This window comes from Agelaius phoeniceus, chromosome 6 (genome assembly GCF_051311805.1).
Source record: "Agelaius phoeniceus isolate bAgePho1 chromosome 6, bAgePho1.hap1, whole genome shotgun sequence".
NCBI lineage: Eukaryota > Metazoa > Chordata > Aves > Passeriformes > Icteridae > Agelaius > Agelaius phoeniceus.
The window spans coordinates 32,855,351-32,873,758 of NC_135270.1; the positions used below are offsets into that span (position 1 = coordinate 32,855,351).

The 18,408-nt window shown below is 34.2% G+C and overlaps 1 protein-coding gene across 6 annotated transcripts in view; it reads left to right on the forward strand.

Moving 5' to 3' along the window:
- Window positions 1-18,408, forward strand: part of FMN1 (formin 1) — a 176,620-nt gene that overhangs the window by 71,098 nt on the left and 87,114 nt on the right. For all 6 annotated transcript variants that reach the window (XM_077180357.1, XM_077180356.1, XM_077180359.1 and 3 more), the window contains one exon: window positions 14,449-15,218. In XM_077180357.1, coding sequence (XP_077036472.1) covers window positions 14,449-15,218 — 770 coding nt within the window. The remainder of the gene's footprint in view (window positions 1-14,448; window positions 15,219-18,408) is intronic.

The following is an 18,408-nucleotide window of genomic DNA, read 5'->3' on the forward strand; positions in this document are numbered from 1 at the left end:
CAAGCATACATTCAAGCATACTTTTTCCCTAATGTCTCCATGTTGCCTTCAGAGCAAACCTACCAAATGTCCCTTCATCTTTAGCTATGTGGGAGTTTAAGGGTGTTTTTGAAGATGGAAGGAAAGTCCTTAGCTGTCCTGTAACCCTGTACTCTATGCATGGATGTTTTTCTCCAACACAGATTGTTAGGCTTCCACCAGCTCACTAGATCTTTTATATATTTCCAAACTGAGAATATTAGTATCTTCATGTATTTCTATTACATAATAGTATTATACAATGCATGTCATATAATATAGTGTAAGAAATATTAATAGGTATTTGATAAAAAATAAGCTATAGCTAGCTTATAAATTATTCATAAATAAATATTAAAAATGTTAGTAAATATAATATAATAAACCCCTGGTTTTGCATCTCTTAAAATATCTCATGGCAAATTTTAGAAAGAAGTACCTGTATAGTTGCATCTATCACAGTTATGAATATCTTACTGAAGCTCAAGAAATAGTGAATGGCAATGCCCTTGGTATAAAGCTGCCCGTGGCATTACGAAAGAGCAAGCTGGCCTCATTTAGGGAAGAATGTATCATGAGGTGTTCATAGTGACCCTTGTGGCCTCCATGGTAATGTTTGCATTTTTGCTTTTTTTGTGAAGGTTCTAAGAGCTGAAATGCAGAAGTGGGTAGAAAGTAATTTCCTTTTCACAGAACTTCCTTAACTTTGAAAACTATTTCATATCCTAAATTGAGGTTAAAGACCAGTGCCTCAAAGTGCCCCAGAAAACATTGAAAAATGTGGAAGAAAAAGGAATGTGAAAGGAAAAGTCATAGCACCAGTCAAAATTATCTGATAATTTAAAGATAATTTATTTTTATTTTGTTGTGAGACCACAAAGGCATAAAAACATTTAGGGTTTTATTAAGTAATAAAACTCTAGCTCTATTATGACCATTTCATTCTTTTACAAATCTTTTTTTTCATGTCTAACTAATACTTCCTAAGTTCTTTCTTGTCTCTTTGTCTTTTCACCTTCCCATTTGTTTTTTCCTTGTGGTCAGTATGCTTCCATTTATGAATGCTTCCATTGCTCTTTAATTATGACATGAGTACAACAAAAGGTGCTGCTTCTCTCTGCAACATTTTGGAATTTTTAATTCAGCTGTGGGAGGCAATGGTGGATAGTGTTGAAAGCTCTTGTATGCCAGAAAGCTTATCAAAATACCTCTTTATAGAATTGGGTGATCTCAGTTTTATTTTGGCAATTTAAAATGTCTTTTACTTAGATGTCAAAGTAAAATTTAATTTCGGCTTCAGAACATACATCACAAATCGGATGTTTTAACACCAAATGAAAACATCTTACACTATTTTAGTTTGTCTAAATCATCTTTTTCTATAGGTAGACTATTATAACAAACTGGAATACTTTTGAGCAGATTAAATTGAAAGAAATCTGACCTGGATGCTCTTAAGGATTTTTATTATTCCTTTCTGGAGAAAAAGAATTTTTTCCCCCACAGTTTTGTTTGTGCATATGTGAATTCTTGCATGGGCTAGGGATATCATGATTTGTCAAAAGTCACTATGTTTTGAAATCTGCTATTAGCATATGGAGTCCAATGATTAATAGTGTTGAAAGCTTTAATATGCCACAGTACTTATAAAACCCAAAACTTTTTAATATATGTGGATATATGCTGACTTTGTTAACAAGGTTCTGCTTCAGGATGAGATTGTTGTTTTAACATTTACAAGATGAAATGCATCCATAAGGTGGCTGGTTGCTTTGAATGTTCTCTGTTATATTTTTGTATTCCAGCATGCACATACAGAAGAAAATCTGTATCATTTATGCTTCTCTCTCTGGTGGTGCTGCAGCTCAAAGGAGCAGCCAAGGTCAGCAAGGGTTTATTAGTCAGTCTTTCCTAATGAGCTGTTCAGGCTTTTCAGCATTTCCATGTGGTGAACTGATGAAGGTCTCCCAGCTTGTGGTTAATTATTGATACTAATCTTGCCTAACTTGAAATGTTTCAGTCTTTCAACTGCTAAATGTATGGTTGCACCACTGTGTGTGTACTGCATGCCTTTATGAATCTTCTTGGTTACTTAGTCCTCTTGGAGGAGTTCTCCCTGTTCACTGCAGAGCCTCTCTGCGATGCAAGAAAGGAAAAAATGTCAAGATTTAAAAAAGCATAAAAGTTATGAGAAAAAAGAGACTGAACTCCTATGAAATTATATTAAAATACCAATTTCAGAACTCCTAAGGCTGCCAGACAATGGCAGCAACATTATCTTTGAAGTTTGCATTTCCTAAAATAGTAAAATTCCAGCAGGAAAAAAAAATTTCCTGAATTGAAAAATTTGCATAGCCATTGCTATAGAAGGTAAAGTGGCAGACTAGGGAACAAAGAACAGGAGCAATAAAACAGTAACTTTTTTCAGCAAACAGCACTAAGTCTCTTTGGAACCACTTGACAATTTCATCTTCTTTCAGAAATGAAGCTTGAAATTATTCTTTATGTTGTGTGAAGGTATTCCCCAGTTAGTTAATATTTTAAAAATCTGCACATTACAATTTCAAATCATACTCTATAATAAAATTATTGATGAAATTTTAAGCATTCCTGCTGTGCTCTGATACTTACAGTAAACAAAATTTTCTTATTCTTCTCCTCCATTTGTTGTATTTTTGATGCAATGTATGCTTCTCATTATTATTTTCCTTTAACAATATGTTTACATTGTTAATATTTTCTTATCAGATAGTTTGAATATCCCAGAAGATTCTTCTTTCATTGTGTTGTGGGTTTTTTTCAATATGGCTGCTTGCCATATTGCCATTCTGTTATTTTCAATGCAATTTCACTGTGAGACTTGGATTGTTTAAACTTCATGTCAGCTGCAGAATGCTGTTAATTACACATGTTGATCCAAGGATTCTCCTGCTTATTTAAGAAATTACCACAGACCATATTCTCTAGATTGAAAACAGTGAAAATCTCTTTAACTCTATTTCAGCACATGGACATGGTAGTACATAGTTAAAATGTGCATAGGGCAGGACAATTTATAGCATTTAAACATCAGCAAGAATGAGTTCTTGCTCAAATTTAGACACATTACAAAAAATTCTGCTTAGTTAGGGCTAAAACAAAACAAAAGCAGGTTCCTTATAACCTGCTGCATTTTTCATAGTTTATGGAAGTTAATTTGTCCCATCACCTTGCCTTGAATAAACATGTTAAGTACTCAGGAGAATAAAGTAGAGAGCACACTTTGAACAAGAGGACATTTTATTTTCACAGATATTGAAGATCTCTGTAACATAGGAAACAATTGTATACAAGAGAAATTAACTGAAGTGTCATAATGGAATTATAAAAGCCATTAAAAATTAGGTAGTATCAAAGTTACCATTTTAGTTTTGAAAACATGTACCCTATGCTTTCTTGCAAAAATTATCTGCACTTTGAAATTTACTACACCAGATATTTGTTTAAATCTAGTAGTTGTATAGTTGGGGTTTTTTTATTAAATGTGTAATATTCTGTTCTGAAAAAATTCTGGCTCTAATATTCCTGATTTTAACAGGACAGGGACAGATTTGTCAAGGATGAGCATTTTGCCGATAAGGGAAAATCTGCCTGAAATTGGAGGTTAAATTTTTAAAAATAAAACTATTTTTTTCTCATGTTCAGTAAAGACCTGATTTTAGAAGCTTTTGACTTTGCAAATCTGGTGATCACTGATTGCATCTTCTGGTGTTGAAAAAACTTTCAATTGCCATTTCCACAAAGCCACCAAAGTTGTTATAAAATAACACTGGGTCAAAACTAAGTTCCACTGATTAATGGTTGACACAAGTTACTCTTGATTAGGTGGGGATCACCCTTCAGAGAATGCTTTCAAAATGAAAGTCTGTCTCCTGACCGTCTTATTGATGGTTAGGCAATGAAAGAAAACCCACTGGAAAGCAAAGCAGACAACCAGAGCTGGACATGTGTATGAGATGTGAAAGGTGCAATTTCAGGTAAAAAACAGTGAGTAGAGATACTAGGACTGGCAGTCCTTATAGCATACACTGTACTAGAGGCACTACACTGGCAAGATGAAGGACAAAAGAGGTAGCCTGGAAATTAGGACAGAAAACGGTAGGAGATAGATTGCAAAGACTTTGGTCTAGGCATCACAATACAAGTTTTACTTATATGTGGGCAGGATTCTCCAGAATATGTGTCCTGGAATGAATACAGTCCCTTCAGTATTTGATGTTAATTTTGTTGGTCAGTAAGCAATACCCTCCCTTGCTTTATTAGTCAAGATTTGATCTGAATATAAGTCATTTCGTTATAGTTTTTCTACCATCATAAGTTTTAATTTTAGGATGTTTAAGTATAAACTGGACTTTACAATATGTGTTAGGATTGGCATGTAATATTATTATTCATGGACCTAAGGTTTAACAGATTTATTGGGATGCTTACATTTGCAAAAATGTTCAATCACAGTTCATTTTTAACTTACTTTGCAACTACATGATGAGTCCCAGAATCTTAAGATAGTTTTTTGTAAAAGAAGGTATATCATTGGTGACTGCTTGAGGAAAACTGACTAAAATGACCTGTGACTCATCTTGCAGCAGGAATTTTGCAGTTTGAACAAGTGTAGAATCTGTTTTTCCAGGTCAGCATTATCAGGCCTTTTCTATACTGGTATTGTTTCTCTTTCTGAGGGTCCACACTTTGTTCTTACATACCTTTCAACTTCAGCACACACAATGCAAAAGTCTTAAAAACTTGCTGCTTTTCATTATTGAATTTTTAACTTTTGTCTGGAATATCTCCCATTGTGTTCACTGAATGAGGTACTAGTTCTGTCGAAGAGAAAGTTTCTGCATAGCTGCACAACATGGAAGCATTGGTGGAAAGGGATAAAATTAAGATTGTTCTGATTGCTCCCTTTTGAGTAATCGACAAAGGCTGTTTTTTCTGAGACTTTTTCTTCTGCAATATTTTCTTCAAATTTTATAATTGGAATGTCTAGAGTAGTGTGGTGATGCATAATTAGTCTGCAGTATATGTTAGTTTAAAATAGGTGTGTCTTTTACACAAATACAGAGTCATTTCCATAATTGATGTTATACGTCTCTTTATCCATGTAGAATCTCTTTCTTTTTTTGTTTTGATTGCCCATGAGAACGCTATTTTGGTAGAGAGACTAATCATCTCTAAAAATTCTCAAAACGTTTAGACAAAAGTTATGTTCATTATGAAGAATGAAAGTTGTTAGTTTGTAAAAGTGTAGCTACTTTTTTTTTCTTCTCATGACACTATTTGACTGAATAATTCCTGTTGAGAAGTATTAATTGCTGCTCATTTTCTTTCTATAGATATGTAATTTTATCTTTGGTTGCTGTTTTCCCTGTGCTTTACTAATAATGCTTTTTGCTTCAGCTTTTACTTAATTCAAATAATTGGTTGCAACTTAGCAACATATATATCTTTGCTTTCCTATATAGTTACAAAGCTTTGTTATAATGGCTGAACTTGTAGCCTGGTTGCCAAAGAAATTAGCTCTTTATATGGTGAAGCAATGTTGACAGTAAACTCTCCTTTCCATCTCCTTCCCAAAAGAAAAGGAAGAAAAGTGAAGAAAAACAAGGTTGCATTACAATTCTGGCAACATCAGCCACACTAATAAAATCAAATTCAATGTTGGTTTACGACTTTGAATTTATGTGACTGCACAGGATCAAAGGATTTGTATCCCACTGGACTGCAAGGTCTATAGTTCATGGCAAAAAACCTCATCAAAAAGAACATTTTAGTAGTAGGGCTTTTCATTTTAATCAGCCACAGTAATAAAAAAGCTGTTAGGTGTCCAAAAACATTCTCCCAAGATCAGAGACAACTTGCTCTCTACTACAATCAGTTTTCTTATTGGATCCATACTGCCTCTGTAGTTTTTGTCACTGAAACTTCATCTTCAACTTGTTTTCAGCCATTTTTTGCATTGCTTTCACATTTTACGTGCCAGATGTAAAATATGCCACATCATCATGTAATTCCCTGGCAATTGAGAAATACTGTAGCTTATCTCAAGTAAATTATCATCAAAACAAGTAATTCATATAGAATTTTAATTATCAGTCTATATTTCTACATATTGTATTTTAAAGTATTTTATTAGCAATGTTCAGGGTATTTTTTCCTCATTGCATATAATCTTCTGAACACCACCACAGAGAATAGGTATTTGTGTGCATAGTAACTGAGGCTGTCCTAAGACTATGGTGACAGCTGCAAGTGAGAAGTAGAGTAAGATAGTAACTACAAAGTTTGTGATAGGAAGGGAATGTTTGGATTTTGCATGTTAACTGGTCATGGTCCTAGTTCAACAAAAGTTTGAAAATAATTTTTAGCTTATGGTGTGGTTTCATACTTTGATTACCTTTGTCTCAGAGAAATTGCATGCACTATATGATTTACATTTATTGGCGTGTTGCATGCTGAGTCACCTCATTCCATTCTGCAGAATTTAAATGTTTAGCAGAGTTTAGCAATATTTAGATATTTTGCCAATTAAATTGTCCACAAAATTACGTTTTCCTGGAAATTTATAGGTTGGTGTCAATTTAGCTGGGTACCCATTTTTTACATATTATGTAGGATTTATTTTTCCTAGCATAAGCTATCTTGCATTTAGGAAGAATCAACACATAGTCACTTTCTATAAGGATTGTTAGCTTTTGAACGGCATGACAGGTAGCTGCTTCTTTTTGGCAAATTCTGGTGGGTGTGGTATTCCATTGTCTGGGAATTCACTGCTGCCTGAGATACATGCAGGCTTAAAGTGAGTTTTGTCAGTGAATATTTTCATGGGTTGATGTTTTTAAAAGCATTTATTCAAATAAGAAACTTTAGTATTGGTGGGAATTTTATAGGTTAGCTACTGAACATTTAAAATCTACATAAAATGTTAAATTATCCATTGTTAATATTTATTTATTAATAAACTGAAATTTACCCCTTTAAGCATACATTGCTAACAGTTGGCTGTATTATGTATTATTTCATCTAGTTTTTTAGAATTTTTTATCATTTGTCTCAAGAAATAACATTGTTAAGCGAACGTGCCTGTGGTAAGAAGTTAGTGAATCCAAGGCAGTAACAATTTTCTGTTTGATAGAAATCAAGAAGAATGTAGATTCCAGTGAGATGTCTCTGTAGGCACAAAGATTCCACAGTAGAGTACATCACTTACTGGGTGGTGAAGTGGACATAATAGGATTCTTAAATGTGGAGTGCACTGTGCAATACAATGAACATAATTAGAGATATTTTTCTATGTATTTGGATTCGTAATGCTTGCAGGATCTTGAAAGTTTACCAAGAAATTTCAGGGGCACATCAAGGGCTCTATCTGATTATTTCATTAGAAGTTATGGAGAAGTTTTTTCCCCTTTTTAATTGAGTTGATCTGAGTAAAGTGGTACATATGTAGGACAGCTGTAGAAAAAGAACTGGAGATGAGCTGGCACGAGCTATGTGTTGTATAACGAAGTTCTCCAAGTGATTTAATTTGTGCAATCTTAAATTGTTAGATGATGGTTCTTAACCATGAAAGGACTGAAGGAAGGATGTGTGTATGTGCAGGAAAGAAACAATACCTAAATTAATGTTACTTGACAGAAACATTTACAGAGCAGACACAAGATAATAAGGATGAGGAGCACAAACTTTATGGCATCCTGGAGATAACTGTGTGAAGAGCATGGAAAAGAGCACAGAACATTAAGAGATAATGGAAGGTCCACAGAGAGCAGCGAGAGAAGATGCTGGAGCTTAAAAGAATACAGGACTTTCTGCAGCCCATAATGAAAGGGGCAGTTTGTGTCTTGTACAGAATAGTCTCTTAAAATACATAGTCCTGGTCAGCAAATATCTGGAGTGTCCTTGTCTCATAGATCTGCTTTGCATGGCTGTTCATACTCTTTGGAGAGTGATAAAAGTGGAAATGTGTTTGTTACCTTCTACTTAGGAGGTCACTGGAAACTTATCACTAGTGAGAAAGAATCAGAATCCCAAAGTCATAGAATATGCTAAGTTGTAGGGACCCATGAGGATCATCGGATTCAGCTCCTGGCCCTGCCTAGAGCACCCAAGGGTCATTCCATGTGCCTGATTCAATTCCTGTACCCACTGTATTCTACTGTCAGCCTTTGGCCAGTTTATTTGTACATATTGAGTCTAGTGGATCTATAAGGACAATGAGTAAGAAATAGCCGGGGGTTTTGTTTGTTTGTTGTCTCAACTGCTTTTGCTACATTTCCTCTATAAAGCTATGTATTTATTATATTTAAATTGGAAAGAGAATTGGACTCTATGCATTGGCTACATTAATATTTAGAGATCTGGGATTGTTTGAAAGAGTTCAGTCATTACTTTTTTATTGTGAGGTGTAGGAACAATTCTTACTGTGTGCCCTTGACAGTGATGGTATACCATATGTAACTGTTATGTTTGTTGAGGTATTTGTTAGAGAGGAATTTTGATTTTTATGTAAACTGGCATGGGTTTAACTTTTTTTTTCCCTGTGGAGAAATCCTTTGCTAAATCTCTGATTGTTGTTAAAATTTAAAACAAATGTATGTTTTTTCAAGGACACAGATTCAACAAAAAAGAGCTTCTTTTCTTTTGTAAACACAATAGAAGAATAAAAAAGTGTGAACTCTTCCAAAAACTGAAGATTAAATTATTTAGAATGAACAAAACCAAGTTAGAGGCTCTCTGTGAAAAATTTCTTTTCCTCTCTTTTCTGTGCACACTACTTTAATGGCCAAAGTACTATTAAGAAAAAAAGCTGTAAAGTATATAAAAAAAAAAGCTTTTAATTGGCAACTCAGTAATTCTTGTCTTTTTTTTTCTTTTTTTTTCTTTTTTCCTTTTTAATATCCTCCTCTCTAGAAAATAGCCACATCTCCTAACTATATCCCTTGATACTTTGTGTCTTCTTTCTTCCCACTTTTTTTATTTTCATGGCTTGGCATAAGTAACTAATTAGATGTAACAATCACTGTATAAAAGTCAGAGAAGGGAATAAAATCAAGCTCACTTTCTCCCTAATATGTTATTTTTCCACTCTAATTAGAGTAAAAACTTGTAAAAGTGTGTGTTTCTCAGTTAAAGAAGAGGTCTGTCTCTGATATACCTAGCACAGCTTTATTCATTAAATATGTGTCATTTTTACACAGTCACTTTTCAGAGTAGAATTACACTGTAAACGCTTGGGAAAAAGTATTAGGCATTGACAGTGAGCATGAGCTTGCTAGTTTCAAAGCAAAAGTTCTGCATATTGCTTGTTCTGAACAGTATTTTAGGGAATATTTTTTTTTTATGATTTACTGTTAAAATTCTCAGGATTTTTAAACATTTTTGGTGCAAATAAGTCTGGACTAATAAGTTAGCAACTGTTTTTTGAATGTAGATGGCTGTAAATTTATACTTTCCTTGTGTTCATACATACAAATTGTTCCACAGCTTTTCATATTAGAGCAGTTCTGTGTCATGGTTAAAAGTTTTTTTTCACATAAAATCACATTATATAAAGCAGTGAAACAACAAAAAATGTACTTCAGTTGATTGCATTTAATTGACTGTAATTTACTATATTGACCATATGAAATGAGACTGTAATCTTTCTCTCACATATCAGAGCACAGTGAAAAGCTGTCACATTGGTTTTGAGATTTGTCTATGTCAATCCACATTAAAGACATTTAGACAACCTGTTGGTCACATGAATGAGAGGATTTAGTCTTTTTCTTTTGTGAAAGAAAAAGACTTTTAATTTATGATTTGTCATCTGATACTGTAATGGTTAATGACAGTATTGTACATGGATTCAATAATTGGAATTTTTCTTCCTTGAGCATATGCTTCATCATTTCCTAGGTCCTGTGGGACCAAGGCTGAGTTGTTGGCATTGTCAGAAAATATAATTTGCCCTTTTTCTGTGTTGTGTCAAGTCACTTAGCAGGTGCCAAAAGGAGGTCACTGGAGACATACACCAGAGGGATGGGTGTAAAGGGAGAATACAGGAAGACAGTAGAAAGCCAATCCAAGCACTCCTGTTGTTTTCCAGGTTACAGTGTATTAGTATTTTTGGATATTTAAATAATCCTCTTACATGTATTTTAGTAAAGAGAGGTCTATTTTTTTAGGGATGGCTTTTATTTTACCCATTAACAGAAGTACTTTTTTTAGGCAGAGGGTAACACAGGCCTTCTAAGCTTAAATATAAATGTCTGTGTTTGAGGGATCTGAGAGTCAGCTGGGATCACTTGTTTGGTGAATTGGTTTTACCCAAGGAAAATGGATCCTGTCCATTTCAATGGCAGATACCAGACAAATCTCAACAAATTAAAGAAACTGATTTGTAAGTACAACTGCACTAATGAGTCTTGAAAAGCAAAATAGGCAAGAACCTTCTTTAGTTAGAATCAGAGGTGAAAAAAAGCCTGCATTCCAAGCAAGAGCAGATTTGGAAGCAAAAGACATTTTATCAAGGAGGATAGACAGAACTGCCTGTTTATTCAGCCTCTTCAAAATGGGTATTGGGTGGAAGCAGAGAGCCGTGGAAGAAAGGAAAATGAGGTACATTAGCCAGGAAGGCCAGTTTTAGACTTCAGAATAGAAAAGGGCATTTGACAATACTCAAGCTGAATCACGTCTTGCAAAGGAAATTTAAGGGTTCACTGAAAGTATTTTTCAGCAGTGGAAACAGAAAAGAACTAAGGAAACAAGGGGAGCATTATCCAGTAAGGGTGAGGTGGAGACAAAAAGCATTGTTGATTTAACCTAGAAAATTAAGACCAAATGAGCTGCCCCGAATTTCAATAGCAGTGGTCATGAACACAGGGACAGAATTTTTCTTAAACTGAAAAAACACACAGCTTTTAGTACTGAATAAGGCACAAAGATTACTTTTTTTGCATATGACAATTCTTTTTATCCTAATACAGAGTTGACTCAATGAGTCTGTGATGTGCTGTCCTTTGCAGATCCTTTCCCCATAGAATTGCCACGCCACTGATCAAGCCCTTCTGTGGCTATGTACACTGCAGCCCTCTTTCTTGGATTGCAGCATGTATTTTCATACTGTTTCCTTGTCTGATAGAATTATTGTAAATTCTGAATTTTAACTGTGTACTTTAGCGTAATAGCAAAATATCATTTGCCTATTTATTATTGACAATTAATGCAAGAAAGATTGTGCCAAAGTAAGGAAACTTTTTTCAGTAGCACATTGCTGTGTGAATTAGACTTAAGATACTGATGAGATACTTTCAAATTGAGGATTGAAATCTGATTTCAGCACATTAGGGCTTTTTCTTTTAAGCTAGCAGTATGAAGAAAAAATAGTAATAAAGCCTAAAAAATAGGCTTTATTGAAACATTCATGCTTCAAATATGGTATTTGTAGAAGTAACCTGGGAAAAATATACATCTACTTTCATGGAAATTTAGGCAGCTGTATCAATTCTATGTGTGTGTGTACAGGAGAGAGAGTAATATGTCAGTGGCTGACTGGCAAGAGTCACTGATACAATGGAAAGCCAGAGAACCTCAGTAGACCAGGGCTTGAGGGCTTAATTTGATACTCTCTGAAAAAGCATATTATTGCTGCAAGAAAATGAAATGGTCAGGGGAATAGAAATATGTTCCTTGCAATAGTTTATTTGGTATTGAATGTAGCTATACAATCCAGATTTCTCAAATGAGTGCTGCTGGGAAGCAAGCAACCAGGCTTCTATACCAGTCAGCAAAGTGGCAAATGCAGTTTTCAAATGAAAAGAAATATATCTAAAGCTTACTGGTGAACATCTCCCACATTGTTCTTTGTAGTCTTGCTTTCATTTTATACAGCAATTTTTACAGAAATTTTCTTTGATAGGATTCAAAATCCTCTACCCTTCAGAAATAATGTTCATTCATGTATATAAGCTTTAGTTTCATCTGCCTTCTATTATCTTCTGCCCCTCCAGCCTTCCTCCCATAACTTCCTTCCATCAAATTCCTTGTTTCCTGCTGAAATATTTTTACATTTCATCTTGCCTAAGATAGTTGTGACCAAACTACTACATTTTGATGATGTTTGCTCTCCATTCGATTTATCATATGACTTTAGAGCATTTTATCTAATTTTAAGAAATATTTTCCAGGAAGCAGACCTTTATTAAGAATATGTATGTATTTTTATGCATATATATAAAAAATAGCACATATTCATATTCATATTCTTGAAACTGGTTGAAAGTATTATCATAGGTATATAAGGTAATCTTACTTTGGTGAAGAAGACTTACTTTGACATGAAAAGTAATTAAAATAAAATTGGTTTCTTACTTATTACTAAATAGAAATATTACTTATTTTTTGTTATTACTAATGCTTAGTGTTTTTAGCTTTAATTCTTGTTTATAGGGTTTTTTCAAGCTACAGAAAATAATTCTGAAAACATGCAAGTTTTATTCTTTTTCTTGCTTTTCATTCTTTCACGTCAAATATAATTTTGACTTTACCAATTTTATATTGTAAATTAAAACTGGAGATCTGTATTTGGAGAGGCTTATACTACTAACACAGTTGCTTTTATGCCCATTTAAACGTAATAAATAGTTTTGTTAGATGCTGTGCTTCTTTTACAGTGTGTTTTTAAGGTGGCTTCAGATTTACTGCTGGGAAAATCTTAAACGTTCAAAGTAAATTGTTCTGTGAGGGAGTTTTTGATGTCCAATAGGAGCAAAGCACTATGATAAAAAAACTCCAGTTAAATTCCTTAAGGCAAACTTACTTCATTACCTCATTTATGGATCAGTATGCCAAGTTTAAAAAGAAAGGCAATTTCGTTGGAGCAATTCAAATGGCAGAAAATCTTGTGATAGTTGAATTGAACTAATAATAAAGATGAGTGCCAATAGAGTAATAGTAGGAAAAGGAAGAAAGCTAAGTAAATGTATTGTTATACATATTTGTTCTGAGTCATCTATAAAACTAACCAAAATTGGGTTGTTTCCAATGCAAATTTGTTTGATTCTCTCTGTAAGACTTCAAACTTGATTTCCTACCTTTACACTTGCCTGTGTAAAGGAGCATTTTATACCCAGTGTGTTCAGACTGTTTACTTTGGATTTTATCCTACAAAACTGATTAGAATCCAAGCTGACCATACTCCTGTAAGTATGAGTATCTTGTTTGCATATCTAGTCAAACTTCATTTCACAATATAAACCCACAACTATTGCATTATATTTGCCATGTTGAGCTACAGATATGTGACTTGGATGCACATTACTTAATGCTATAAACTAGTAGCTCTGCCCTAATACTCAAGTTGGAATGGTAAATAGGGAGTCCTGTGTTGCCACTTCCGACAAGCACTTCATGGGAATTTTAAGTGTAAATTCCTGTGCGTGTAGGAATTTGAGAAAATCACAGTTTATTAGCTGTTTCTGTTATGAGGTTGGCTTCCCTTTTGTAGAGGGATCCTGGAAGAACCATGAAAAACTCTCTTTCAGGAGTCATTGCCTTGCAAAGAATCATGGTAATATCAGCCAGCTGTCTGATAGTATCATGGCATAACAGAAAATTACTTGTAGGGACCTGATAACCTGGAATAGCAGTATTGGATTGTATTGGATTTTTTAAAGGAAATATTTCTGTGCCAAGTGTTTTGTATCTTTCTGACATATAGTAAGAAAAGTGGGGTTTTTTCCTTACTTACTTAGTCTTTATTCGCTTGGTTCTAATATTTATTTTCCTGAATTGTAGATTAAAATATATCTGGAAGAAATGAAATTTTAATCTAATTGCAGAGATAAACTTGAAGAATTTATGTGTACCTCTGAATTTTATTGATGATAAATAAAATAAGATATTACTTTATTTAATGTTTTATCTTGAATGAATGTCAACCTCTGTTGTGTTTAATCTATTTTTTACTTCCCAACATGTTATCTCTCTATATACGTATATATGACATATAAATGAAATGAAATAAGCAATAAACTCATGTCATTAAATAGAATAACATTTGAAAAAGCTACCTTTTTTCCATAATATACCATTAATTATTGCATTGAGTTAAAAACCGGTAAGTCTGCTTAAAGATAAGGTACAACTTAAAATTTGCCCAAATTGATGTTCTGGATTTTTCCTTACAAAATATATTTTGTTGAAAGACACCCCGCTTACATTTCTTAAAGATTAGTAATTGTTCAGTTCTATAATAGCTTGCAATAAAACCATTTAGAACTGGGAAAGAGAAGTGTTTCCCATTTCGATTAAGAACGTAGTTCAAATGTGAAGATTTTTAACAGACTACGAAATAAACACTTCAAAAAATATTTGCACTAAGGGTGTTTTTTTCTTGTTGCTCTGCAGTCTCAGTTTGAACTCAGGGTATTCCATATTCGTGGAGAACATGCTGTCTCAACTGCTCAGCTTGAGGAAACCATTGCACATCTGAAGAATGAACTTGATAATAAATTAAACAGAAGAAATGAAAAAGCAAAGGATATTGGTGTTTCTACTGAAGATGATAACCCACCAAAGGCATACCGAAATGTATGTATACAGACTGACAGAGAAACTTTTATAAAGCCTAGTGAAGAAGAAAACAGAGCTGTGAAAAATAACCAAATAGTACCCAAAAAGCTTAATATTTCTTCTTTGACACATAGTATATCTGCCCAAAGTGAAAATAAGGACAATTACAATGTACAGTCATCAGAAAGTGTCTTGTCTTGTCAACCAAAACAAATGCTGCCTCCACCACCACCACCACCACCTCCTCCCCTTCCTGATTCTTCGCTGTCTGCTGTAGTTCCTCCACCACCACCTTTGCCAATGGGTCCGGCTTCACTGACATCTCAGTTTGGATCTCATCCACCGCTGCCACCTCCACTTTCTGAAGGCTGTAGGGATTTTCAGGCACCACCACCACCGCCACCCCCACCGCTTCCGGGGCTGGGACCTCCTGTTCCTCCTCCACTGCCTGGATCTGGGTTACCTCCACCCCCTCCACCTCCTGGGCCTGGGTTCTTTTTTAATAGCACTTTATCTTCAAACCAAGGTCCTCGAAAACCTGCCATTGAACCTGGCCGTCCCATGAAGCCTTTGTACTGGACACGAATACAATTGCAAGATAACAGGTAAAATATACTTACTTGGACTTGAGCTGCTGCTTACAGGTCAGTGTAGAGACATGGAATTTACATAATTCTAGAATAAAACCTGAATCAGTTCTAGAAGTCTGAAAAAATAAGTTGTTTTAAAATATCATATTTAAATTAAAATTATATGTATTATAAATGAAAACTTTTTGCATCATAACAAAAACATGTTTTATTTGGGCTTTTTCTCCCAATAATTCAAGCGCTGCATGGATAACTATAGTGACAGAGTGCTTCCCAGATTTAGCACTAAAGTGTAAAAGGGTAGCCAAGAGATTAGACAGATTTTTTTTTCTTAAAATTAAGTCTGTGTTTGCATTAGAATTGAAATGTTAAAGTTTGGTCAGGTAAGAATTTAGTTTCATTCTTGTTTTCCAGTCACTTTGTGATCCATTCTCCAGAGAACTATATTGTGTCATCCTCTGTGATTCCAGCTCTAGAAACTGGAAACAGTTAAACTGGAACCTAACCTCTGTGCATAAGTCTGTCAGGGCAGGAAGAATAAAGCATATGTGTAAATATATGCAGCTCAGCAACCTGCAGCATGAAGTGTCCATTAGGGACAAGTCTCAGTACTGATGGAGACCTCTACAGCTTTAAAAAAAAACAGATATAAAATTTTAAAAAAAGTATCCTCCTTACTGTGATTTAGTGCAGGGATAGAATCCCAGATGTGTTTGAGGGAGGGATGCCATCCAGAGGGACCCTGATATGCTTGAGTAGTGGGACTGCAAACAAGTCCAAGTGCAAGATCTTGTACCTGAGTTGGGGCTCCCAGTATCAGTAAAATCTGTGATTAGAGGAGGTAGATTTAGGTAGAATATAAGTAAGAAATTCTTTACTGTGGGAGTGATGAGGCACTGAAAGGTTTCCAAGAGGACCTGCAGATGCCTCTTTTTTGAAAGTGTTCAAGGCCAGATAGGATGGGGCCCTGCACAGGCTGGTCTAGTGGAGGTTGTCCCTGCCCATGGGAAGGGGTTGGAATGAGATTATCTTCAAGGTTCTTTCAATCCAGGTAATTCTGTGGTTCTATAACAGTGTTCTAGTAGAATACATCAAATCCAAAGTTACAACAAAATACGCTGTTTTGTCAATTAGTTTGGAAGGGGTCATTTGGTGAACAGACATAAATAAGCATTTTTGGCCAGGTTTTTTTGAAATTATCCTACAGTCTTTGTTTATGCTACCTGTTTCTTTAGCTGACAGGAGAAAAGCGGTTCTCCCAGTCAAACTTTCTGAACCAGCATTAGTACCTTACTGCCACAGTTACTCAGCTGCTCTTTTTGGATTTGACTGATATTGACTTTCCTTCTCGTGTTTATTACTGTAATATGGAGCTCATTAGGAGGCATGGATCAAAAAGGATTTTTGGGGGATGCCTAAGTGACACAGACTATTTTATTTTAATGAAGAGTTGTTCCTTAATTCAGGTCCCGTATTAATGCAAGTAATAAAATTACGTTATTATTGGGATCTTAAAGTTCAGAACCGTTATTATCTGTGTTCAAAATAATGTTAGCCTAGCAGCAGTTACCAAGATGCTAAATTTAAATATTTTAATAAGCTAAATTATATTACTATAGCCATAATGCATCATAATATGTGCTATACAGTATATACACACACTATATTACTTATTATTATTATATTATTATTGTTATATTATTAATACAATATACTGTTCATTTTTCGAAATTATTATAGTTTATTTATTCTGTAACATGATTTTTATAAATTATGTATTTATTTAAATTATTTAGTATTATAATATTTTATTTTCAGGTTTCTCTATTATATTTAAACATATTTGAAGTAAATATCTGCAATTAGGTGCATTTAAATATGAGTTTTATTTTACTTTACAGCTCTGAATTTATTTTGATGAGAAAGTACCATTATTCTGGTGTAATAAAACATTGTAAGATGTCAATATTTTATATAAAGTATTTGACAAGAACAAAGAAATTACTGAAATGTCAGTTGTATAGTCTTAGTTTTTCAGAATTAAAAACAATTGAAATTTTTCAGAATTGAAATATTTTGGAGCAGGAGTCTTGAACATTTCAGTTTTACTTTCCCAATATTTCTTTGGCATAATTGTTTCTTAGTGAATAAATAGTTGGTCCATAAATAAACTTTATTGAAATTCTTCCCATTGAATCAATTAAATAAAAGTTTTCTTTCTGAGACAGTGCTGGTTCACCAAGTTTTTGCAAGGTAAGGGATAATTCATAGCATTCTGATGAATTGCTGGTTACCAGATGTAATGGTCCAGCATTTTTATGGTCTGTATTAGAACTGGAAATTTCTTCAAGGGTTTGCTGCTCAGATCGGAAGCTGTCCAGGACTTCTGGTTGCAGAGCCAGAAAGAATCCTTCATTCTTCAGTATTGCTAACACAACTATCCTGGTTCAGAGACAACAACTTATATCAGGAAGGGTGAAGCTGTGGAGCTCTAAGCATGTCCTGTGACATTGAATATGCTGCATCAGCAAATGTTAATAAAAAAAATGAAAAGTTCCTTAAACATTCATGATAGTAGACAGTTGAGTATTAAGTAGAAAAAAAATCCTAAATTTGAAAAAAAAAAAGATTGGCTCCTTTTGAATTGGTACATATTCAGTTTTGTTGCATATTACATCTATGTTCAGTGACATCAGCCATTTGTATTTTGTAGTGGTTTTCTTCACTTTTTTTAATTGCGAATAATTTCACTGCCTTTTAGTGACATCTGCTGGAAGATGTGGTCCCACCTTCTACTGATAAACAGACAAGAACACTCAGAAGTTTTGTCCCACATATTTTCCTGAAACATTGAAATTTTTGAAACAAGGCCCTTTCAGAATTGATGTGCAATGTTTGTAGCACTACATATTATTTTCCCCTAATCCAGATAAAACTGGAGGATTGTGTAAACAAGCTCCCAGCTGATCCAAAACTAAATCTGGTCTTGGAAGGCAAAAAAAGAAAGAAAGATAATCCACATTTAAAATTTGCAGTTGGTTGAATGGAGAAGAATACTGGCTAGTCTCCCAAATATAAGCCACATAATTACTCTCGTTTCTCAGAACTACAACAAGGATAAATATGAGCATACAACATCTGTGGATAACATGAAGTAAATCAGGTCCTATACAAATTTCCCCAAACACATTTAAAATATGCTTGA